Source organism: Aspergillus japonicus (genome assembly GCF_003184785.1).
Source record: "Aspergillus japonicus CBS 114.51 unplaced genomic scaffold BO86scaffold_50, whole genome shotgun sequence".
Lineage (NCBI taxonomy): Eukaryota > Fungi > Ascomycota > Eurotiomycetes > Eurotiales > Aspergillaceae > Aspergillus > Aspergillus japonicus.
Window position 1 is genome coordinate 113,478 of NW_020291687.1, and position 24,646 is coordinate 138,123.

At 52.1% G+C, this 24,646-nt stretch overlaps 7 protein-coding genes and 1 non-coding gene across 8 annotated transcripts; 6 read left to right on the forward strand and 2 right to left on the reverse strand.

Moving 5' to 3' along the window:
* The first annotated feature begins 7,060 nt into the window (after positions 1 to 7,060).
* On the forward strand, positions 7,061 to 11,051 carry BO86DRAFT_458079 (GTP-binding protein Obg). The gene is made up of 4 exons (XM_025677264.1): positions 7,061 to 8,925; positions 8,970 to 9,007; positions 9,137 to 9,171; positions 9,328 to 11,051. The coding sequence occupies exons 1-4, from the start codon at positions 7,224 to 7,226 to the stop codon at positions 11,039 to 11,041; spliced, it is 3,489 nt and encodes a 1,162-aa protein (XP_025524928.1). The 5' UTR covers positions 7,061 to 7,223; the 3' UTR covers positions 11,042 to 11,051.
* A 1,463-nt stretch (positions 11,052 to 12,514) lies between these two features.
* BO86DRAFT_381642 (DnaJ domain protein) lies at positions 12,515 to 15,269 on the forward strand (the record flags this gene model as incomplete). The annotated part of the gene is made up of 4 exons (XM_025670780.1): positions 12,515 to 12,611; positions 12,669 to 13,784; positions 13,887 to 13,968; positions 14,027 to 15,269. The coding sequence occupies 4 exons, from the start codon at positions 12,515 to 12,517 to the stop codon at positions 15,267 to 15,269; spliced, it is 2,538 nt and encodes an 845-aa protein (XP_025524929.1).
* A 647-nt stretch (positions 15,270 to 15,916) lies between these two features.
* Positions 15,917 to 18,003, forward strand: adB (adenylosuccinate synthase ADE12). The gene is made up of 4 exons (XM_025672564.1): positions 15,917 to 16,296; positions 16,389 to 16,457; positions 16,574 to 17,025; positions 17,086 to 18,003. Exons 1-4 carry the CDS (start codon positions 16,254 to 16,256, stop codon positions 17,794 to 17,796), a joined length of 1,275 nt encoding a protein of 424 aa, XP_025524930.1. The 5' UTR covers positions 15,917 to 16,253; the 3' UTR covers positions 17,797 to 18,003.
* Positions 18,004 to 18,143: 140 nt separating this feature from the next.
* On the forward strand, positions 18,144 to 18,216 carry BO86DRAFT_t225. The gene has a single exon. It is a non-coding gene; the product is annotated as a tRNA-Thr (tRNA).
* A 546-nt stretch (positions 18,217 to 18,762) lies between these two features.
* Positions 18,763 to 20,048, forward strand: BO86DRAFT_391331 (CybS family protein). Its single transcript, XM_025672565.1, has 5 exons — positions 18,763 to 19,024; positions 19,199 to 19,216; positions 19,413 to 19,479; positions 19,544 to 19,663; positions 19,729 to 20,048. The coding sequence occupies exons 1-5, from the start codon at positions 18,874 to 18,876 to the stop codon at positions 19,892 to 19,894; spliced, it is 522 nt and encodes a 173-aa protein (XP_025524931.1). The 5' UTR covers positions 18,763 to 18,873; the 3' UTR covers positions 19,895 to 20,048.
* BO86DRAFT_391332 (nucleotide diphosphatase) lies at positions 20,039 to 21,194 on the reverse strand. The gene has a single exon (XM_025672566.1). The coding sequence runs from the start codon at positions 21,112 to 21,114 to the stop codon at positions 20,275 to 20,277; it is 840 nt and encodes a 279-aa protein (XP_025524932.1). The 5' UTR covers positions 21,115 to 21,194; the 3' UTR covers positions 20,039 to 20,274.
* An 851-nt stretch (positions 21,195 to 22,045) lies between these two features.
* BO86DRAFT_280260 (uncharacterized protein) lies at positions 22,046 to 22,297 on the reverse strand (the record flags this gene model as incomplete). Its single annotated transcript, XM_025667330.1, has 1 exon — positions 22,046 to 22,297. A coding segment is annotated over one exon (252 nt), but the record flags the coding sequence as incomplete, so codon positions are not given.
* An 804-nt stretch (positions 22,298 to 23,101) lies between these two features.
* Positions 23,102 to 24,515, forward strand: BO86DRAFT_458085 (uncharacterized protein). The gene is made up of 2 exons (XM_025677265.1): positions 23,102 to 23,486; positions 23,587 to 24,515. The coding sequence occupies exons 1-2, from the start codon at positions 23,366 to 23,368 to the stop codon at positions 24,348 to 24,350; spliced, it is 885 nt and encodes a 294-aa protein (XP_025524934.1). The 5' UTR covers positions 23,102 to 23,365; the 3' UTR covers positions 24,351 to 24,515.
* Positions 24,516 to 24,646: the final 131 nt, after the last annotated feature.

The following is a 24,646-nucleotide window of genomic DNA, read 5'->3' on the forward strand; positions in this document are numbered from 1 at the left end:
TATCGAATCCTTCTAGAATCCGCTATGGGGGGGGGGGGGGGGCTAACGGCCGCATACCGGTAAGCGGTCTTTCGGTCATGCCACCGCCCTGGAGTTTTGACCAGGTACCAAATTAACCAAAAAGGTAAAGATGATCGGTCGGTCGGTCGGTCGGGTCAAGTCCTGTGAGGACGGGTGTGGCGGGTCGAGTTAACCTTGTTCTTGCTTCGATCTCCCTTCGGCTAGGTTGTTTTTTTTTTTTGGAATTTTGGTCGTTGACGACACTAAAGTGCCTATTCTTATCACTGGGAACGTGGTTATTTGCATCCTCCAGTATTCAGGAAGTGAGTTCACATCAGTGATTAGCGGGGACACCAGAGAGGGCGGTCTGCTTATCAGCGATGCGGCTAGGCTAAGTACTGTACAGTGTACAGTGCAGTGTACAGTAGTTATACCTTACAGTATACAGTGCATGTGCACGCAAATCTTCGGTGTTGCTTATTTTTACGGCTGTGCAAGTCCATTCACAAAAGAACTCCATAATTGGTCTTTGTACCACATTAAGCTGATAGTATTCAGTCACCGTGTCGGCCCTCGACCATACAGAGATCAACATTGCTTCGGTTGCGATGACACTGTTCCGGAGTACGGACTTTTTTCGATCGAAACAAAGAAAAGTGGGAAGGAGGAAGAAAAACGTCCTTAATGGATACTTAGTGGCGGGGTATGGGATTCACCATGAAAGAGGCAAGAAAAACTGGCCCACATGCCCGTACTTTGGGTGATAGACTACTAGGATGGACTACTTAGTATAGTGCTATTCGCTATAGTTAGAGTAGGTCAGTAATTTGAGCAAACTGGTCAACTCGCGAATCAAATCTGTCAGATTGAGTACACATTAACACGGCACAGCAAATGTTCTATTCCCAAGGAAAAGAAGTACCGGAAGCCGCCGTACCTTGTCTGGAACCATGGGTATTTCAAGAATGGAACCGGCTTGTCTTCCCCGAGCCAATGAATATAAACGAACGCATCCTACTAGTCATGTCCAGTAGAATGTGAAACATGAGATTTTGGCTGGAGCCAACATGGATAAAAAAAGTTCTTCAATATCTCGTCCCGGTTACTGCACACGGGAAATCTAGTCTAATCTGTGTGATTTGCGTGACCTCATTCGTCGTGTCACAATTTGCATGTACACATGCTCACACCCACATTTTACCGCCAACTCGGCAGGGGGGAGGTTCCTCGCCCATTGCATGGCGCTAGGGAGAAACAAAAAGTACGACCGAATTGTACTTTGCAGACTGTACTATATGCCTGTGGAGGCTAGCTTTGCAAAGTAATGTACAGTACTCCGTACGAGTACTCGCAGTTATCAGTTAAGCCACGATATTTTAATATCTTTTGGATTACAACAAAGTGGGCATAAATGAGGGGCTGGGCAAAACTGATCCAAGTTTAAACGCTCGCACGTATCAAAATAATCCAAGGAGATGTTGATTTGTTGACGCGGTTTATGGGTTGGGCTACCGGATGAGATGTAGACAAACAGCATAATTTAAGTGTATCATCACGAGTTGAATCCGTCGTGTGACTTAAACCCTCTCCCAATCCCCCACGTACGCTAATGAGGCTGTGTGCCGTGGCGGAAGAGATAGATACTGGTTCACTCGGCGGCCTCTTCTACCCAAATTGGAATGAAGACAGTCGGCACCTGGCAGTGAGCATCCATGCATACCTCGTATACCGACCACCATATCAGAACGAGGACCGTACTCGATTTTGCTTTCACCTTCGTTATACTTCTTTGTTCATGGTCAATGAAAGAGATTTCGGCCCGAAAGAAGATCAAATTACAGTACGTTGAAGACAACCCAATGCCGAAGTCAGCGTAGGACGGGCTCCGAAACATGTGTAATAATGTCTAGATCATTTCGAGCCATCTGGCTGAGACCTTCAGGTCTCCACGTCATGTACTCAGTAGGATAACTTGCTCCGTAGCCTAGGTAGGTAAGCCACATTGCTAGGTAGGTCATACGTCAGGAATATCCCGAATTGGGCACTGCTGTAGATAGGTAGCGAGTCCATTGGCAGCGGCACCTGCCCATCCGCCCTTCCTCAAGCGAAGCCACAGTCACAATTGCAAAAGAACCTCTTGGGTGGCCAAGCCAACTGATGGTGGTGGGATGAATCTCAAAGAGAAATGAAGGGGAGAATAATGGAATGGGACTTTCTTACTCCAACGGAAGTTGGGATCCGGTGCCGCGGCGACGGATAACGATCGAGGATGGATGGGTCTGTTCTCCAGTCCTCAAAAAGAACATCAATCACTTAGTAGATTATTGAGTCATCGTGATCGATGATTGATCGACTTTAGCCTTTTTCTTTTTCTTGCCTCATTTTGCTTTTTTCCCCTTCATTTTTAAACCCCGTTTCCAGGCATTAGACTTTTTTTTTTTTTCGCCGCGCACTAATTACTTCTTAGCCCCATCTTAGAACCATTTCTAGCCGGCCCGGGGGGAAGACGGAGAGGGAAGGGTTGCGTCTGCTTTCGACCTCGATCATGTGAGCTGTGAGCTGCAGGGGAAGCAAATCCTCCCCCTTCCGACGGTATCAGGAACGCGACCCCATTCGCCCAACTTCCTTTTGTTTGGCTGGCGCCTCCACTGCGGAGCCTCAGGCCTGTTCGAACGGTGGCTGTTCATCCAAGGAAGGCGGCAAAGCTGGTCCGGGGACATGGATGGGATGTATCACCCTTTATTATCAGAGGAGAGGGGGAAAAGAGAGGGGTTCAAACAAGCTAACCTACTTTGTGATGTGCCGTGACTAGTACTCCCGTCATACTCATAGTTGGTCACATATGTTCATATGTAAGTACAGATAGAAAAAGTGGTCGCGAGGATCGCGTACCCACTCATTCTCAACGTGGGCGTTCCCACCCTACATCAGAACATCAATCGAATGCATGACAGCCTCCCTGACAGGATTATTAGTGTCGCTAGGCATCTAGCACTTTCATGGTTCCTCCAAAATCCTTGCTGGGATTCGTAACACAGAAAGCGTACTTTGTGTGCCCTGTCAGGCCATCCACATCGGTTGACCCTCGCGCCATGGAGAACAAAGAAAACGACTGGTAAATTGCGTGACGACCGTACTACTGCCGCATCGTTCACAGACTATAGACCAATGGCATTGTCATGCAGGTGGCTCTGTGTGAACGTCGACCCATCGTCCACCATCTCTATCTAGGCGATGGACCAGTGTCGCGTCTAGATTCGCTGTTGATCGGTTGCTTGCTTCCAGATCGTGACAGTACAGTCAGTAAATCTAAATTGCTGCGCTTATGGCGGAGAGGTTTTTGATTCGATTGCTGTCACAGTTCGGCTCCTTCATTCTTAGCTTGTTCAGCCCTTTCCAGGTACCGCAAGCGGCTATGGATTACCTGCCTAAAGTACTGTACAGTACTTACTATCTAACCTACCGTAACCTTACCTTAGAAATTTAGACTCATATTAGGGTGGAGGGCAGCATGTGGACATTCCCTCCGAACCATGAGCCCGAGGGACTGGGCTACTCTATGAACTGCATACATGCAGTCAAAGCTGCACGTACGCACTCCGTAGGCCATGCTCGATTGTTTCATCGTTCGCCTTGTTTGGAGGCCACCGCCTATCTATCGACCCACCACGGCCATCTATTCCTACAAGCACCTGCTGCTGTTCAATGTCTGACGTCTTCGGGATTCAGGCATCGAGTTGCACAATTCCCTCGTCGCATACGACACTTCCATAGCCGAGCTCACCTGACTGCTATCGCGTAGCAAGTTCAGCGGTGGTGCGACAGGCCATTGCTGCTTGATCGGATACTTTCACACTATGCGCGTCCTTTGGACCTTTTACCTAACCCGGTAATCGTCTCTCGTCGAGGCAGGCTCATGAAGAATCGTGACATGCGACCGCCAAGCCTCGGGAAAACCAGAGTCGTCAGAATACATTGGGCATTGCTATACAGCAAGGCTGTCTCTGACACCTGTTGGGTGTCCGACCACTTGCCTATGAATGAGCGTATACCCTCATCCAAGTCATGTGATGTCACGTGTTGTGCTCTAAATGAGCATCGTGACGGGAGTTGGAATGATGCTATCATAGCCAAGCGTCCTACCACCGGCCTAGCCAGCAATGAGATGTCAACTGTTTTTGTCACGCCGCATTGTCTTAATGCATGGGTGAGATGATAATAAGAACCAAATAATGCAATATCTACGTTGGCTTCTTGATCGAGAATTCGTGAGCAGATCTCTATCTTTCAGACAAAGAAACGAAAGCCTTGATTTTGCGAGTCGTCGTAATACATGCAGGTTCGATGTAGATGCAACCGCCTCCGTCTACGATCTACGGAGTACCTAACCCCCCCTTGGCCATGACAGGGTTGACATTCCCCAGCATCGATACATGCACGGGTTGCTCTACCATCCGGGAGCCTAGGCTCTTGAGTTCGATGGTACTAAAATAGAAGATAGACACCCCCACTTATCCTTGGACTGAAAAGGGTCGATCAGATACATATCGCACATACGTCAACTGAGATGGTGATAACTATAGAATGCTAAGCAACTAGTCATCATTGATTGCTGAGTCAGTGAAAAGAACAGCCTTTTTTTCATACTCATACTATGACTTATGGATCATCTGCAGCTAGACTGGAGCCGACAAGCCATTCTATACTCAAATTGGATAGACAGAGGAGCCGATCGTTCGGGGCACAGCATGGACCAAAGTACCTGGTGAACAGTTCTTGGAAAATTCCCAAGCTACTTTTGGTTAGGCAGATACTTTGCCAGCCATGGAAGTCTGACCTGGACCTGAAGGGAGGGCTCGATCAAGATATAACTAACAAACCAGACTAACATTCGAAGAAGAGACCAGATGGTGGTGACTGTTTACCTCCGGTTCATGACTATACTTTCTAGATACATAGACAGATTGATTGTTATTCGTCTTTGTGCATCAGCTGTAGACAGGCATTGGCGGTTAACTTTCCCGCCCCTACACAAGTAATATATGAATTCCTTGTTGAAAAGCTGAAACGCAGGCCCAAGGCTGGTCATCATGACATCTTGAACATCTTGACACCCTCATGGCTTAGGAGGGTTCGTGATAGGTCCCCAAAGCGACGGATGGTCCTGGAGAAGTGGCGGGGGACCCGCGGATTCTCTCCACCACCCTCCCTCCCCTCCCACTTCCATCCCTGTCTAAATATGGGAATTACTCTATGAATGGATCCTTCTGGTCTTCCCTTCCCAATCACTCCCTTCCTCCCCACCCCACCGGACTGACTTTCTTTGCTGCATAGAGGTTTCTCTCTTATCTGCTGCAGTTTTGTCCCTTTGTCCCGCCGATCTAGGTTGCCAATTGGCCCAAATCAAATATGACACGTCAAAAGCTGCGGCCCACTTGTCGCGCTCCACAATGTTATTGTCGCTTATTTGCCACTCTGGGGAACGGTCCAGATTCCAGGAAAGGACGAGGAGGAAGCTGCCTTACACTTGAACTCACCAACCGATCTGAGAATCTCATAGATCCTAACCCTCTGTGAAGCATATATGTGGCTTGGTTGCTATGGTGCCGGGGGAGCGAGGGCTATATCGTTTGAAATCAATCCTTCCAAAAGGATCAGCCAGAGCGCGAGTCGCGCGCGCGCATTTCTGCGTCCACGGTGAGTAGAGATGGTGTCACTCAGCATAAGCGTCTCGGACTTGCTCGTCAACTCCTGTGCTGTCGGCTTACCGGTCATGGTCGTTTGTTAAGATGGCAATGAAGCAAAAGAAGTGAGACACTTCCTTTGTTTCTTGGTAATAGCAATATTGTAAGGCTTGCTATCATGCATTTCGTATGTTCCCACTATGCCTCGATTTGCCGACTCAACTCCAATTGCCGGGATTATAACCTGTCGCTAACTTGTGTGTCTTTGCGCCACAGGTTTAAAGACTTGCGTCTTCAACAATTTCGGTAGCTCTACCACCCGAGTACTGTCCTCTGGACCCGGCTAGTAGATTTGGAATGCGCTATGAGGACCGAAAGAAGACTCACTTGCCATTAATTGCTGGCGTCGCTGCAACGATAATCGATTTCGTTCTTTGTTCCCTGAACACTGTGTCGGAGCCATGCGTACTATTACCGGTTTACTGATGCTTGGAGTAGGAAAAGGGAGGGGGGGTGTTTGCTGGCTGGCTATTATGGCTACTTTTACAACCACGGCTTTACTCTGAACTCTTCAGCATTTGGCTGCATCGATACCTTCTCGAGACGGTGTGCAGACGAGACATGCTGTCCTGCATAGTCCACCTCGAAGGCAACTTCTCCTAGCCTACTAGCCCAACGAGTACTCGAAGTCTGCCCCCTGCCTTAAAACCGCTGTTAGAATTTGAGCGTAGAGAAAAATGTCAGAGAGATGCGAGCGCAATTCGATATGAGGGTCTTGCGGTTAGACGAGGGGCTTTGTCATTTGGGCCGACACGTATTCATCTTTCGCGGCAGTACTCCGTATGTACATACACAAGATTGCTTACCTTTTTCCGAATCAGGGTTTGTGGAAGTCTGGATCAACTTTCTGCAACGAGCTCATTTTATGGAAGGATTGCAGAAATCGACTTGCTTGGGTATAGGCAGGTCTTGCCACTGGCATGGACTTTCTCATTGCCCGTTTAGAAGTCCAAAGGGTTGTGAATATTTTCTGTTTCGTGCACATCCCAGGTACTCTTGGCTGCAGCCTACTCCGATATATACCTATCATGGCAGCGTGAGCATCGTGCACAAGCTGGTGGGTAATTCATAGCCTGAATACTGTAAGATGCGACTGGATTCAGTATATAGGCTCAGATATAAGTTAAAATCGATGTACGAGGATGGCATTCCAATCATACTGGTGAGTTGTCTAGCTGCTCTACAAACGAGAAGCACACCCGCGCAAATAATGTAAGCGGAGAAAAGCTCTAAGTAGATCTTATCATCATGTGCCGATAACGTCACATGATCGTCAGTTTTCCTTGCCCACGACACTGAAGTCATAGGCATCGACCATTGCCTAACTCCAAGCACACATCACAAATCCGCAACTGAATCCATAGTACTCCAAAGCCAAGGAGAATATGAATCGCAACTGACTGTGCAAACCCTTCAGTCACAAGTGTGAAGTATTGTCTGACAATGAACAATTTCCGCTAGTAGTTTCGAACGCTCATCATGGCCGCTCAACGAAGATGCATCCTACGCTCATTTCCAGTCTCAGGCGCTCAGCGGTCGGCCCGACTACATCAAACACCGATCGCATTAGCTCGCGTGCTGAGGCATTGTCAACGACACAATAGCACCAACTCTGATTCACAACGGCCCGTAAGCCAAGCCACCGTGCCCGACCAACAACCTCTCGAAACCTCCCATCTCAATCCTCTACCGGACGATTACTCTCGGTTCATATTTCAAGACAAGTGTCGCTCGACGATATGGTCAGGCTCAGGCGGAGATGGGTGCGTCTCGTTCCTTCGCGAGAAGTATGTCGAGGAAGGCCCACCGAACGGTGGCGACGGCGGCAGCGGTGGGAGCATCTACATCCAGGCCGTTGAAGGCTTGACCAGCTTACACAAGCTCGCCCGGAGAGGCGTCATCAAGGCGGGACGAGGCAAAAACGGACAGGGAAAGAGCAAGGGCGGCAAACGCGGCGAAGATGTACTCCTCCAGGTTCCTGTGGGTACCGTCGTACGCGAAGTCGATCGGTACGACCCGGTCGCGGAGGAGGAACTACGGCAGCGACACGAGCGCATGAAGGGCTCGGAAGAAGTGGAGGAGGAGCAGGAGGAGCAGGAGGTCGGCATCACATCGATTCGCCGCGATCGCTGGGTTTTGTACCCCGGAGCCAATCCGTCCGATTATCTGACCACGGTATTTCCGAAAATTTCGCCGCGGCGGCAGCACATCGCCTCCATGGAGCCCAAACAGCCCATCAGTCTTGATCTCTCACACCACATGGATAAGCCGATGTTGCTTTCGGCGGGTGGCGTGGGAGGGATGGGCAACCCGCACTTCGCGCACCGCGCGATGAGCCGGCCGAAGTTCGCGTCCAGAGGGGAAGGTGGCAAGCGTCTAGAGCTTGAATTCGAGCTCAAGCTCCTTGCGGATGTTGGGCTGGTGGGAAAGCCCAATGCTGGAAAGAGCACTTTGCTACGCTCATTGACCAACAGTCGCACACGAGTCGGGAACTGGGAGTTTACGACGCTTGAACCAAATATCGGCACGGTTGTCATCGATAATCACAAGGGAAGACCTCTGGTCGAATTAGAAGGCAGGAAGCCGCGGACGAATTTCACGATTGCTGATATCCCGGGTCTGGTCGAGGGTGCTCACCTTGATCGCGGCTTAGGATTGGGTTTCCTGCGACATATCGAACGAGCTGGTATCCTTGCGTTCGTAGTCGACCTCAGTGCCGGTGATCCCATTCAAGGTCTCAAGAATTTATGGCTTGAGCTTGGTGAATATCAACGGATGCGTGAAGCAGAACATGCTTTGAAACTGGAGGAACTTGCGTGGCCTGCACCAGTAGACGAGCTGCCGGATTTCTTCTCGTCGGAAGAAGCGCCGGAGCCTACTTTCGTGGTCCCTGACACTAGTTCCGCCAGTCCCAAGCAAGACCTCAATCCCCTCCCGGAGCTTAAAATGCCACCGATCCATACCAAGCCTTGGTTTGTCGTGGCTACAAAGGCTGACCTCCCCGAGACTCAGGAGCAGTTTCAGGCACTGCGGAACTATCTTGCCGCCGTGGAAAAGGGCGAGGCTGATCACCCGGGTGGCTTGCAAGAAGGGTGGAAAGAGAGAGTCTGCGCTGTTCCCGTGAGCGCTATCAAGGGTGAAGGGGTTGCTCGCATTCCCCGACTAGTGATGGAACTGCTGGGTTGATTGTGTGACTGACAGAGGCTCATTTGAACGTCTGTGCAGAGTATGCCGAGTACAGCACGCTACCTGGCTGGACGCATGTATGTAAATATAGAATCAGTAAATGGAAACCTCATGCTATGCCAATTGTTTTCCTTGCTTGCAACTACACTATCGCTGTTATCCATCACGCTTTTCTCCGGAACATAAATCATATATCTTGCTTCCAGTGCAATGTACTTCGAAGTCGAAGACCGCCATCTTTGTATGTACAAAAGGTCGTGTTGAGTGTCCCCGCATGACGTCGGGCGACCCGTCAAGGAGAAAAAAAGGAAGTTGCGGGAAACATCAGATTCAGTCATGGGCGCTGGGCCACCGCCAAAAGAATTACAAAACAAAAACAGTCTCCACCATTGGCCAGTGATATTGTCTATCCTTCGCTTGGATCGCAATACATCTACCACAAAAGGGATATCTTAGTTGTCATGAATGCCTCACTTTCAAAAGTCATCCTCCACGCAATCACGTCCATTCGGAGAGTTGACGAGGACGATCCCATCGTGAGATGCCGCCCAGGTCGTTCAAATGACCTCTCCAAACTATTACTACGGGACCCCGAAGGTGCAATCAAGGAAGCAGATTCCCACCTGCGCGTCTTCCCCTTCAAAGATGTAGACGTGTGCTGGCGTCGGCTATACACGGACGCCAGCATCCTGAAGGCCTGTCTCAATGTCTGCGCCAATCTCGTATTTCCTGCCGCGGCCCCTTTGGACGAGTCTTATTATTACCGCCTACTTTATAGACTCAGGAACCATGCAGGCGACGAGGACATTCGCATCGAGTCCAACGCTCCGTGGCTTACGCCCACTATACACTTACTCGACCGAGCACTGATCATGACTGGCGCGCCACTGCGCGAGAATCTTATCGAGACCCTGATCAATGCCCTCCAGGCATCCACTGGATCCACACTGCAGCATGCAGCACCTAAACAGACAGAGCGCAATTCGCTCTTCTCCGCGGATGCAGCACCAACACCTCAAATAAAATATCCCATTCCTCGCGTCTCAGCGCTGTCGTTTGAGCAGTTCAAAGCGCATAGCTACACATCTCGAACTCCCCTGGTAATCACTGATGCAGTGGAACACTGGCCTGCTCTAACGACCCGGTCGTGGTCTTCCCGTGCTTACTGGGCTGATCGCACGTTCGACGGTCGAAGACTCGTGCCCGTGGAGATTGGTAGAGCTTACACGGATGACGACTGGGGCCAGCAGATTATCCCCTTCAGCGAGTTCGTCGACGATTACCTGGATCGGGACCGGAATCAAGATGGCCCCACCGGTTATCTGGCACAGCATGACCTGTTGGCCCAGATTCCAGCTCTACGGAACGATATCTGTATCCCTGATTACTGCTATGTCGATCCTCCGGGACCGGAGCCGGGTACACCCGTGTATCTGAAGAAGCGGTTGGAAGCGGAGGAATCCAGGAAAAGAAAGAATGAGCAGGGAGCAACTATCACAAACACGGAAATGTATGCTTCGGCGCAGGTTGATGCTGGCGCTGTGGAGACCGGTTCCGCAAGCGATGACTCCGTGAACGATGACTCCAGCGGTCCCTACATCAATACCTGGATCGGACCGTCGTGGACCATTTCACCATTGCACCATGATCCGTATCATAACATCTTTGTTCAGGTAGTGGGCGCAAAATACGTTCGACTCTACTCGCCTCATACGCCAGCCTCGCAGATCTATCCGAAGGGAACGGAGGTTGTGAATCGATCATCGGACGAGATCTCCAGTGAAGGCGATAGGCAAGCAGACATCCAACTTCAAAGGGAACTAATTGCATCCATCAACGCAGATGACTCTTCATCACCGGAGATGGCCGCGAGGAAAGATGAGCAGGCTCAAGCGATTGACATGTCGAATACCTCGCAGGTGGATCTGGCAGCCATTGAAACGTCCCCGGCCGAGGCTGAACAGTGGGAGGACCTATGGCCGGGATTCCTGCAGGCAGAGTACGTCGAGACGATCATCAAGGAGGGCGAGTGCCTGTATATACCTGTGGGCTGGTGGCATTATGTTCGTAGCTTACACGGGGGTATCAGCGTTAGTTTTTGGTGGGAGTAGTCAGTTGCCCCTTATGCCTAGATCGAAAGATCGATAGCGAAAGGACAATACAGATTTTATCCAGCGCACTAAAGGATCAGAGTGTAGCAGGTAGGCAACCCTAGACCTGACATCTGCCAGATTTACCTTTGGTGTTTGCTGAAGTCGATTGTCATAAGTATCATCCAGGAGCAACAGCGGATGGATGTAGGATATTAAGGCGCACTGCGACCCAAAGAGCCAAAATAGGTCGACATACAAAGAGATAGTGAGATAGGTAGATAGAGAGGTAGATAGATGGATAGTGGGGTGGTCAGCAAAGTTCGGTGTCAGTGTGGAGCAAAGGTGAGGCCGAGTCAGGATACCAAATTGGGCAGCAAATAATGAAGCCGGGTTCAATGAGTTGGCGGCGGTAAATGGAGTACTGGAAGTAAGCCAACCTTAACAAGTCCCAACTAAGGCCGAGGGCCAAGTCGCCTACTCAAACTAACGTTAGTCGAGGTGTGTATGGTTGATTGACGTTGCCCTACTACGTACTCAGTACTACTACCCCGGAGTCCCTTGGGTCCAAGCGTTTGACTCTGGCTCTTTCTATCCAGTTTCTCTGTCTCCCTCTCCCGATTGCAAGCACTACATCGATTTCACCGATATACCTCAACATTCAAGTCCAACGTATAACTCAAGAATTGAAACGAGTTGAGGTCGAACTGTTCTCCGTCAATCCCTCCAATACTGTCTCGTCTCGTGTAGTCTTCGTCGTGTGCCTTGCTTGAGGTTTCTTTCTTTCTTTTCTTCCTTCCTTCCTTCTTTTTATCTTTGAAAATACTTCATCTGGATTCAACTGTGCTATATTGACAATAGCTCTGTCTAGCTCTGTCATTTATTCGTTCTTTCCTTGCTACCTAAAATAGCCACCTCGAATGTTCGGTCGTTGTGGAGTCAGAAGTGGATGATCGCATTGTTGCTCCGGGAGATCATGTTGGCTCGGAACGCTTTATCGCGGCGCGCTGTCCGATAGGGAAAAAAAGTTCTTGGTGAATTTATTGAATCGCCCATCAAGGAGTTTGCCCCCAGCCTTGGACTAGAGACGCAGGAGGTAAGTAGTTGTTTCTTGTACTGCTTCATATATTGGAAGATTTACCCAAGGGCTGGGCTAATCCTGCATGGCACCAACTAGGGCCTTTAAGGCTAATCAGCGACGATTTGATTGCTTTGTTTTTGTCCCTTTTCCCCTCAGCAACCTCCGAGCCGACAGAACTCGACTTCGATCCCTCGTTTGCAAACGATCGCCAAACCGTTCCACTCTCCTCTCTCCTTCCATATATCTCTAGTCGGTCCTTTACCGCTCTTTTACTCGGAGGGCCATTCGAAATCTAGTCCTTTGCTTGCCGCGAGAGGTCATGTGTACAGCACGGTCAAACCTTGGCGTGATTCTAGTGGCACACAGTCCTTCGGCGAGAAGCAAACAATTGCAGGCCCGGCCGTCCTCTCAAGATGGTTAAGGCAGACGTGCGGAGAGACTACTACGCCGACCTGGGTCTCACTCCCAGTGCAGAGACGGAGGAAATCAAGCGGCAATTTCGAAAATTAGGTGGGAGCAAGGCCTTATTGTCAACCTGGCTGGGAGTGCTGTATTGACACGTCACAGCTTTGAAGTACCATCCCGATAGGAATCCTGGCCGCGAGGTGGATTTCATCGCCAAGTTTCAGGCCATCCAAGCGGCTCATGAGATCCTCATCGACCCCCAACAACGATTGCGGTATGACACGGACCGACTGCGCGCTGGGTACGGCAAATTCTACGGCCCCGCTAAGAGTACCACACCGCGGAAGACGAATTCCACTCCTCAATCCTCCACATATTCCTCAAAGCCTGCACCTACGAAGCCACCTTCTACGACACGTCCACAGTCCTTCCATGCGGGGCCCTCGAGCGGCGCCCAACGGTATGCCAGCTATGCACGCGCGGCGCCGAAACAGCCATGGGAGAAGGCGCATGATGAGGGACAGACAAGGGCCGACGCATATCGAGGATTCCAGGACATGAAGGGAAACGGCATGCCAGGCGGATGGTCATCATTTGACCCCCGGACCGGACGCGCGGGATACAACGGAGCTACGCCTAGACCCACCAAGGCGAATGCGCAGTCGGCAAGGCCCAAGTCCGCTTTCGAGTACTTCAGGACATCCACCAAGTCGGAGAACCCAGAGGCTTCACGGGCCCAAACCAAGAAGAAGAAGCAGGGGTTCGCTCCGCACGCCGCGGGCGGCGATGAGCCTATGGCTACACACACTTCCTCATACACAAGTCGGAACGAGCGCTCACAGAATTCGAATGCGTACTTTGGAGCTGCGCCGTCGCCGACGGCGAAGAAGACTGCCACTAACCGGACAGATACGCCCGAATTCGAACGAATGAGAAGCAGGTATGCTAGCACTGGAGGAGAGAGAACATTCTTTGACAGCGCCAACCTTGGGCGCTCTGCGAGTACGCGGGATTCAACTGAAAGTCCCAAGCCTCGCTCCCGGACCAACCCACCTAGCCCGTCTCCCCCCGAAGGCGGACGATATCGTAGCGCTAGCCCGAAATTTAAAGCAGATAAGAACACAAACTATTCGTTCACGAGCAGTTCTAGTGATCTTGACGAGGATGACGAGGAGGAGTTTCTGGCACGGAAGCCGAAGGCAGTCCCCAAAAGCAGGCTGCACCCTCACAAGAAGTTCACTGCTTTTCACACAGAGCAGGCCCCGGAGACCGGGTCCAGTGAGTTTCGCCTCTTTCCTAGAACTGTGCTCTGGTGATCTTTAAACGGGCAGAATGATGTCTTTTAAAGCATTCATGAGTGCTAACAACACACGTGAGCAGGGTCGACTGCAAACGATACCACATCAGCAAACAACCCCTTCGATACGCCTAATATCTTTGGCTTTAGAAGCCCACCGAACTCGTATGTGGTACACTTGGGTGACTCATGAATCTCTGAACTGACGACTTCTGGCGCAAAGACAACAAGAACCCGAGCAGAATGGCGTCCCACGAAACAGAAGCTTTAAGAGCAGCAGTCATGAGCAGTTGCGAAACACCTTCTTCGCCGAGAATTGGAATGGAGCCGCTTTCTTCGATGGTGGTGTTCAGAATCAGGATGGGCGAGGACGGTCAGCGAGTCGAGAGGAGACCGAAAGGAAAGGACACTCTGCCGATGCGCCCAACCATGACCATGAGGGACCCATTCCCGAACCCGAGCCTCAGCCGACTTCCTTCGCCCAATTTGGGTTCCCTGCTGATCAATGGACCGAGATGTTCAAGAACATGTCATTCGAGCCGAAGAATGGAGGGGCTCAGCAGACACAGACGGCCTCTGCCCAGCGACAGAGAAGTCCCCGCAAGCAAAGGACGGCGACCAAGACGCGGCCTACTCCTAAGCCAGCTACTGTTACGGCCGAAGCTGACGAGATACCAACAACTATGAACGGAAATACCACCCCGGAAACAGCCAAAGCGGGGGATGCGGGCGTAGAAGCAATGGATCTCGATGACACGCCACCTCCCATGACCACGGAAAGATTGGATGAGACGAAGGAAGTCAACAAGACAGTGCCAGTTTCAAAGGAAGAGCAGAAGGAAGAGAACGCCAAGAACTTCAATCTCGAGGACTTGAGCAAGACGGTTCCTCTCACACAAACCACAAACGGTGGCATCGAAGATCTTCAGGACATTCATGTTACTTTGCCGTTTGAGTCTCGTGCCAATTTCCCCAAGACGACGGTGCGCAACGCCCGTCCTCGCGACTTGGACCTGCCTCGACCGCCAAAACGGCCGACTGTGCCTGAACTGATCCCTCTCAGTGCGGGCTCCGCGCAGATGGGCTTATCTCGCGCAGTGTGGGAGCGGTACACCGCAGAGATGGCGGTATACACGTCTGAATGGAATGCCTTTAATCGTCGCATGTTACAGCACTTTAATGCACGCCAGGAGGCCACCGAGACGGGTATGGCTCCAAATTGGATTGGTGCTATTGGGGATGCGGCCAAGGTCAAGCTAGACCCAGAGGACGGACTAGACGAAGCAGGCAGTGACACCATGGTGGCAGGCAGCGCAAAGGGGGGTTACAACGCGTACAAGCTCGCGTTGGATCAGGATCTTAGGGTCTGGAAACACTGGGAGGTGGCGCGGGAATTGCACTATGACTGCATCTCCAAGCTCGGAGACTTGCGCGATTGGGTCATTTCGGGGGGGAAGATGCTATAGAGATCAACAGGCAGAGTATGACTTATGAGGTATTGGGCCACATTTCAGCATCACTCTCAGCGAAGGTCGCACGCACGCATGCATGCATTGGTTTAGGGCGTTGGCGTTATAGTGATTGTTAGCTACTTGATGATATCCCGTGTATCATATTCTGCCAAGGCCATGGATATATCCTTGGACGCGTATTTGAATTGCAACCTTCAATTCCAACTCTAGCTCTCGGTGATCTCGCTGTTTCTCGATATCCAACCCCTATTGTTTTTGCATCATGATTCGTGATCTGCAGAGGCCCTACTTGCCAGCCCCGAGCCCCAAGCCCTAACTCTATCCCGATACCGGTCGGAAGTCCCCGACTAACCAGAGGGAAAAGGATGAGAGCACTGGGCTCCCGAGCAGCAAATACCGCATACGGCGGGGTCTCCCGCCGCGGGGGCTAGAGACGGTAACATGAAATTACCGGCAAACGGGGGCATGATGCCATGAACAAGTGCGGCCGGCATAGGTTGCTGGCCCGCTGGAGTACGGTATGGTACCAGGTGCCCGCGGTAATGGGCACGCACCGATCGAGGAGTCACCGGCAGCCCCGCCCAGCAGGTTAGGTTAGTGAGAGACCGAGAGTGCTATATATCATCTTCCCCTCCGCAGACCTTCCCCTCCGTTTCTTTTTTTCGGCTTTTTGGTCTTTGACGGTCGCGAACTCTTCGCCGCTGCTCCAGTCACCTCTGGTATACATTGGAAATCCTCTGGTGTTCTTTAACATATTACCACAACAATCAACCCCTCCTCAACCGAATTCCCTTTTTTCTGCCAGTCCAACTGACGCCGGATTCATCCGTTGACTCATCCGCATACCCACTATCGTGCCCCGCCTCCAGACGTTCCTCCCTCCATCTCTGTCCCTTGTTGCAGATTCACGGAGTCCTCACGATCGAAGTATTCAATTGCTTTTAGATCTTCAGATATCACAAAATCAACACATTCACAATGGGTGTCACAATTGTTCTTGGTAGCCAGTGGGGTGATGAAGGTGAGAGAAAACACCACTGCCAGTCTGCATTGCCTGCGGTATCCACTCTGCCAACAATGAATGCACGCTGACATCAGATCAATCGAAAACAGGAAAGGGAAAGATTACGGATATGCTCGCGCAGGAAGCTACGCTTTGCTGCCGTGCCGCTGGCGGCCACAGTAAGTTTTTTTCCCCCCCAGTACTTGTCACGGCTCTCACTTGTTTTTTTCTGTCACCTTGCAAACGCGCTCACCGGCGATTGACGGGAATACAATCTAACTACGGACGCACTTAGACGCGGGCCACACTATCGTTCATGGCTCTACGACTTATGACTTCCACATTCTTCCGTCCGGACTGGTCTCCCCTTCTTGTGTCAACCTCATTGGCGCAGGAACTGTGGTGCACGTCCCCAGCTTCTTCAAGGAGCTGGCGGCTATCGAGACTAAGGGTCTGACCACCGCTGGAAAGCGTATCTTCATCTCGGACCGGGCTCACGTTTGCTTCGACCTGCACTCCGTTGTGGATGGCCTGGAAGAGGCCAAGCTCGGTGGTCGCAAGGTTGGCACCACTGGTAAGGGTATCGGCCCTTGCTACAGTGACAAGGCTGCTCGTCGCGGTGTTCGTGTCGGCGAGATCTTGGACGAGGCTCTTTTCGAGCGCAAGTTGCGTTCCCTGCATGCGGGATATACTGCCCGTTTTGGCGACTTGGATTACGACGTTGAGGAGGAGCTTGCGCGTTTCAAGGTAGGCTTTTGTTATTGCTGGAGCGTCGTGCGGGCGATGATGCTGACGGCCCGTTCATAGGAGTACCGCCAGCGCCTGGGTCCCTACATTGTCGACCAATTGGCCTTCCTGCAGAAGTACAAGGATGCCTCCAACACTCTGGTTGAGGGTGCCAATGCTCTGATGCTTGATCTGGATCACGGAACCTATCCCTTCGTGACCTCGTCTTCGACCGGCTTGGGTGGTGCCGTCCAGGCTCTGTCCTTGAACCCCACCAGCATCACCTCCATTATTGGTGTTGTTAAGGCTTATACCACCCGTGTCGGCTCGGGTCCCTTCCCCAGCGAGCAGCTGAATGAATTCGGTGACAAGTTGCAGGGTGTTGGTAAGGAGTTTGGTGTCACCACCGGTCGCCGTCGTCGCTGTGGTTGGTTTGACATGGTCCTCTGCCGCTACTCCCAGGCCGTCAACCACTACACTGCTCTCAACTTGACCAAGTTGGACGTTCTGGATGACTTTGACGAGATCAAGGTCGGTGTTGCTTATATCCTTCCTGACGGCACCCGCACGGAGAGCACCATGCCTGCCGATCCCGAGGTCTTGGAGAAGGTCAAGGTCGAGTACGTCACTCTCCCCGGCTGGAAGAGCAAGACCATGGGCATCAAGAAGTATGAAGATCTGCCTCCCAACGCCCGCGCCTATATCGAGTACATCGAGCGCGGTCTTGGTGGGGTCCCGGTCAAGTGGATCGGTACCGGCCCTGCTCGTGACGACATGATCTCCCGCGAGTAGATTCCGCGGTTTGGTCATTGAACCGGTTGGTTGTTTTATTCTCATCTTCTCGTATAATATCCTCAAGCACCCAGTACCATTATTTTCTTTACCATGTATGTTTCTATTCTGGATGATTTGTACTATTGTCTACTACGGTAAAACGGTAGACGGCTGGGTCGCAGATAAAATTCAGAGTACAAAAATTCCATCTCATAGACATTTTCAGATTGGATCACCTGTAGAATAAGGCCAAACAACGAGGTAGATTACGTGCTGGAATTTTTCCTGTTGGTCTAGTACAATGCGAGGGGTCAAAGAAAGAACATCTATGGTTGTTAATGTGCGAGAACAAAGTAGATATCATTGCACTCGTGGCTCAGTGGTAGTAGCGTCGCACTTGTAATGCGAAGGTCATGGGTTCAATCCCCATCGGGTGCATAGCATAGTCTTTTTGCCATTTCGATATCCTACCCAGATACATCTCCAGTCAGCGTCATACATCAGCATATACGGTCGCAGGGCTGACTTGTTGTTTTGTTTTTCTCTTCTGCTTCATACCTGTTGAGACCAAGGTACATTTGATACGCACATGATCAATGAACCTGCGTCACAAGAGCTCAGGTACTCCGTACCTAGTAAGTAGCTTTTCCTCGTCGGCTGCTTCGGGAAACAAGAATGCTTTTGCGCCTGAGGCAGAAATATATGTTCCACTCTTTCGCACAGCTTTCCCAGTAGCCACCCCATCCCCTCTCTATCGTCTTAGTTGAGGCGGTCTGTACCAGGCGCCAGAGCAGCCTAGATGATTATTAAGAAGGATACGCCAATTTACACCATCTTACCAGCATCATTGCGCATCTTCCAGCTGTAGATGGTATTGCCGGGTGTCGGCCATTTTCGGCTGGGCGGAGAGCGACGCACCAATCACGGACCCGACAATGTGATGACCGTTTCCCGATCGGACTCCCGAGGTTCCATCCTGAGCCTCGAGTCTCAACTTCAACTTCTTGTCTCGCTGTAGCGCCGTCGAACCGCGATCACCAATCCTCACCCTCCTTTTTCCGCTGCAATTCGACTCTCCTCTCCTCGATTATCACAATGGCTTCAATTGCGCGCCAGTCGCCCCTCCTCCGGCAGTCCTGCCTGTCGGCCTTCCGCGCCCCTTGGGCCTCGAAGAATGCCGCCGGCGTGTCGCAGGTCGTGGCCTTCCACGCCTCTGCCAACAAGCAGATTCTGCCTCCTCTGCCTCGTGAGTCGCCCGCGATATATCCGAGAAAAAAGTTTTGTGTGTGTGGCTGTTGGCTGTCCAAAAAGATTGTGCGGGGGCGTGGATGAGCTTTTGTGGGGGATTGACATGGGGGGGGGGGGGCGATTGATCGGAACTCATGAAATGTATGGTGATGCTAACGGATCTTTGAAACAGAGTCCATCCAGGGAACCAGTATGTTATCCTATCGATCAACCTTTCTCGAGCCTGAAGTCGGTGTGCAATGAGGAGATAGTTTTGTTGGCCGTTGAAGAGCATCGGGTCTATCGAAGTTTCTCTTTTCGAATCTCCGCAGCGCATCGATGACGACCACGGACGGTTGGTTCGGAGGACATGACTTTTCTAACGTTGGCTCTTTTTCGACTTCTAGTGAACGACCCTGCTCCCATTCCTCACTCCCACCCCGTCCACGGTAGCTACCACTGGACCTTTGAGAGGTGCGTCGATTCGGATACCCGGGATCAACAAAATTGGAACATAGCGCTGATGATTTATGTCTAGACTCGTCTCTGCTTCCCTCGTCCCTCTCTGCATTGCTCCCTTCGCCGCCGGCTCTGTGAGCCCCGTCATGGACGCTGTCATCTGCTCCGCAATTGTCGTTCACTCTCACATCGGTTTCGAGTACGTTCCTGTTACATTGTCGTCTTTTGCCTCAATCAGCCAGGAAGCTAACCCTCGCCTTTTAGCGCCTCCATCACTGATTACTTCCCTGTCCGCCGTGTGCCCAAGACTGCCGCATTCATGAAGTGGCTGCTGCGTGCGTTCACGCTCGGCACAGCCGTTGGTCTGTACGAGTTCGAGACAAACGATGTTGGTGTGACGGAGGCTATCCGCAGGGTGTGGAAGGCATAAATTCGGGGTGGTGTTCTTGTTTGATGTTTGTTTTGTTTAAGGCGTTTTTGCCTATGTATATGCTGTCTTCTTTTTTCTTCTGGTAGACGCCAGTACTGGAATCTTGACTACCCTGGAGCATAAAATGAGTGTCTCGTGTATGTGATTGATCTGGTTTGAGATTGTTCTAATTATTTTCCTTTTCTCTTCACCCGTACTTCTTCTCTCTATTGTTATCTCGACGCCCAGCGCAAGATTTGATTGACTGTATGGCCCAGTCAATGTAAGGCAAGTAAATAAGTCATATAGATATCTCGGAAATGTGTGTTCGTCCCCAAATTACCACCAAATCCGGTTGATTCAAGCAGCGGATGGATGGCCCTTTCTCCACTGCACCAAAATTACTCCTCCTCATCCTCCAACAAATCCTCCTCCCCACCGGACAAGCGATCATCATCATCCGCCTTGGCCACGACCCTCTCCATCAACTGCAACGCCGACCGCAACGGCAACCCCACCACATTATCCCAGCTCCCGTCGATCTTCTCGACCAAGATCGACCCCAGCCCTTGCAACCCGTACCCGCCGGCCTTATCCGCGCCCTCCCTGGTGCGCACATACGCCCACAGCAGCTCATCCGTGACGCCCTGGTCGAACTTGACGTCCGTCTCCTCCAGGGCGGTCTCCAGCGCATAGCCGGGGTCGCGGGCGCTGACGAGGGGCGCCATGGCGCACATGGCGGTGTAGACCTTGTGCTCGCCGACGTCGCGCAGGGCCTTCAGCATGGCGAAGTGGTCGGCCTCGGAGCGGGGCTTCTCGAGGATGCGGCCCGACGCCGTGTCGGCGATGATCGTGTCCGCCGCCAGGATCAGGCCCGGCTCCCCCTTGGCCTCGTTCAGGATCTCCTGCCGGTACACCGCCTGCGCCTTCTCCGTCGCCGTCGCCAGCACGTACTCGAACGGCTCCATCGTCTTCGGGAAGTCCTCCGCCGTGTTCGACGGGATGATCTCCAGCTTCGGCAGCCCCAGCTGCGACAGGATCTGCCGCCGCCGCGGCGACGCCGACGCCAGGATCACGCGCTGGCTGCGCAGGTGGTTGAGGATCGGCAGCGCCAGCGGCGGCGGTCGCGGCAGCGTCGACATGCGTTTGGTCCCCGTGATGGTGGTCGTGTCATCGTAGGCCGGCGGCGGGTCTGTCGGGTCCGGAGGGTTGTGGAGGAGGGATTGTTTGCTGTCCGACATTCTTGGCTCGCCTCTTTGGCGGGGTTTAGGGGGGGGTGGGTGGTGGTGGTGGTGGTGTTTATATTCGCGATCAAAGGTAGGGGAGTAGAAGTAGATTGAAAGGAGTCTTGGTGTGTAGATGGGTTTCCCAGTTGGCTGAGCGTTTCCCGCATTCGGACGAATTTTGAGGCTTTCGGTCATCGGGATCGTCCATCTAGGCGGTCAATCACGGCAGATGGGAAGGGGGGTGGGGGTATCTATCAATCAGTCAATGCAGGGAACAGGCAAGGGGTTGGCTGTCTGGGCTGCTGTCCCACTTAGGCTGTGCCACATCTGAATGCGATCTCCCATGCTGCGTAGTATTGTAATGGGGTTCATCATTGTGTCAATGGAGAGTTCTCGCTTTCACTGGTGTTGCTCTTGTAAAATGATCATATTCGCTCTGAATTGCACTAGGGACATATAAAGGTCGCTGCAATCTGTTGACCCCGCAACAGAATAGCTGTATCCTCAGGGCAATACGGAGTACCCTTCGTAGAAGGCCACATGAAACCCACCGACTCTCGTCTGCGATTCCGCAGCGTCAATGCCCTACACAAAGCCAACATAGGAATCAATCTTGACGCCGAACACCATCCAATTCCACGCCATGAAGAAGCGTCGTGTGTGATAAGAGACCCCAGTGGGCGCAACCAAGCCGTGAAGCGCCGGACAGAAAGGCTGTGCAACCAGCCAAGTTCTCGTATAGCATCCCACCGGAACATTGAGCAAACTAGCAGTGCCAGACTGCACCTTCGTCTCCTGTGTCTAGCTTCTGATATCCAACAAAGCTGAAGCTACTTCATATCTCCCAATCATGCCGCTTCCCCCTCCCCCGTATAGTCATCGTAATCATCATCGTCATCAATAGTCGCATCGCTCATATACAGTCAGCCAACCACCTAGGTCAGACCCGAAAGGCATCGTCAATATGCCCGCCCCGGCGTTCAATCTCCGCCAACAACTCCTGTCGCTCCTGGAGCTGTAGCTGGATGAAATCCACCGTCTTCCGAAGCACGATACTCTCGCTGCGCCCCTGCCCCTCCAGGCCAGGGACCAGCTCCGTCAAACGATCGAACCCTTCCCGAATCGCGGCGCGGCGCTTCTGCTCCGAGGCGATGTGATTGTTCTTTTTCTCTTGTTCCGTCAGTCGCGGTTTCTCCTTCTCCTGTGCGCCAGCAGCGCTGGGTTTGGATGCCGAGGTGCCGGTTGGGGTGGTGGAAGGGGACCGGTCCTCGGGTTCATCGTGGGGTACCGTTGCGCCGCTGCTGTTCGGTAAGGGGGAGTAGGAGGTTTCGGAGGAGCTGGATGCCAGGGAGGCCGGTGGGCGTGCAGATGGCATAGTGGTGGGGTGGGGGGTTAATGCGTTTCTTAGGGTTCAAAGGGGTTTAGTTTCTTTCTTTCTTTCTTTTTCCCCCCCCTTTTCCCTTCTTGTTTCAGCTGTGGTAGAGGTTTCAAATGTCTGATGTCGGAGATTGGTGTAAGAGAGTTAGATGCGATTTGTTGTTTGTTGTCCTGAGCTTCGCGGGGAAAGGAGATTATCATGTGCGTGTGCGGGTGAGTCGGATTTTCATGTGACGGACGGCCGGACTGGGGGGCGGTTGTGGCTGGGCTGCGACGGAAGACAGACAGTACCCGTGGGGAAGTATAGAGGCTAGTCGATGTGAACTCGGCCTTTCGTATGCTAAATAGATACGGATTGGGGATTTGTTTTCTCATGGAGAGGGATAGATGTCTCTGGTGATGTGCCAGGGGTAAATTGACTATCAACCTGGACCAGCGGAGGAAAGAGAGAAGAAAGACCCAACAATTGGGTTGGTGGTTCGTTCCTCAGGCACAAAGCCGGTGATGTGCCTGGCTGGCCTGAAACCAGCCCTGGGAGCGCCAACTGGCCAATTGTTCCGGATGTCTCCACGGGCAGCCGATAAACGTCATCGATCGTTCAGGTCGCTTCTAGATCAACTGTGGACTTCACCATGCCACCACTCTCTCAGAGCCCCTCAATACATGCCTATTTCTTCAAGGCTTCCCCCCCGTCGCCCAGCGCATCAGCATCTCTTGTTCTTCTTGCCATCAACCCCATCACATTGACTGCGAACCTTGCAGCAATTGATCTGGTCTGCTTGGACCCCAAATTCCTCGCTATATGACCTCATACTCGCGCTACGGTCTCAACGTGAAAGCTTCTACAATTAGATAGAGCTTATCAACGGCGCACACGGCTTCAGCAGCCATGACTGAGCACGTGCCACTACGCGGATCTTGCCAATGCGGCCGCAATCAATATCTGATTCGTCTGCCTGATGATGTTACCGACCATGCCCACGTCTACTTTGACTCCAGTCAAGACAACCGTAAGTTTTCCCGGTCTGCGTCGGTGCGCCGGCTTTATCCTGTGCCGCCTTCAGATGAAGTGATAGTTTCTCGGTGGAATAGATACTGACATCGTTCCAGGTAGATTCCAGGGCTCACCGTTGACGGCATGGCTTCGCGTTCCGTTATCTTGGTACCAATCCCACACGCAATCCTATTTTCCCGATGAAACACATGCAGGTATCCGACGCATCTTCTCCCCGCACCATGCACCTCACACTCAGCGGGTCTTCTGCGGATTCTGCGGCACCCCACTCACATACTGGAGCGAGGTGCCCCGGGATGAGGCGGATTTCATGAGTGTGTCTCTGGGTAGTCTTTTCGGTGAACATCAACGTAAGCTGGAGGATCTGGAGCTACTTCCCCCGGTTGTCCCTTCCTCGGATGAGGAGGATGAGGAGGAGGAGGAGGGCACCGAAGTTGAGGAAGTGCCAAGAGTTGGCGAGGGTGAGGTGGAAGACGTGGACGAGGAAGAGGAGGAGGCTGAAGCAGAGCAGGAACCCGAATCTGAAGGCAAGGTGGTTGCTGTTCCGGCGGCAGCGTCCAGTGACCCTCCCACTCCGTCTCGTGTAGTCATTCCCGCTGCTGCGGGGGGCGATGGGTCTGGTCTCTCACGGAGCTACAGGCAAGGCACTTTCGGTGGGATACCGTGGTTCGAGGAAATGATCGAAGGTAGCCAGCTGGGCCGCTTGATGAAGACGAGACGCGGGGTGGGTGTTAGCGACGACCACTCAACAACCGTTGAGTGGGAAATTAGCGAGTGGTCGAGCGATGCGACTGGTGCGCAGAGGCCGGCTGGCGTCGGTTTGCCCCTTCAGGCGGGCAAAAGGAAACGCGGTCTATAGATCCTTCAACAGAGAAAACTACTATACCTGAAGAGCAATAGCTCAAGGTAGTAAATGAGTGTTTTTGTTGACATTTCTGGTTTATATGAGATTCATAGTATGCAGCAAGAGCTTGGAGCAGACGTCCAAATCAACGTAGTATTTGCTGGAAAGCCTCCTATGGTCAATGCAAGCCTTAACAACCCTAGTACTACTTCTATCTTACATTACTTTAGGATACAGAGAAGTCATAATGGATAGCTGTAGTGCCTGCCAAGCACAGCTCCCGTTACGCCCTATAAGGTCCCTGGGTCAAA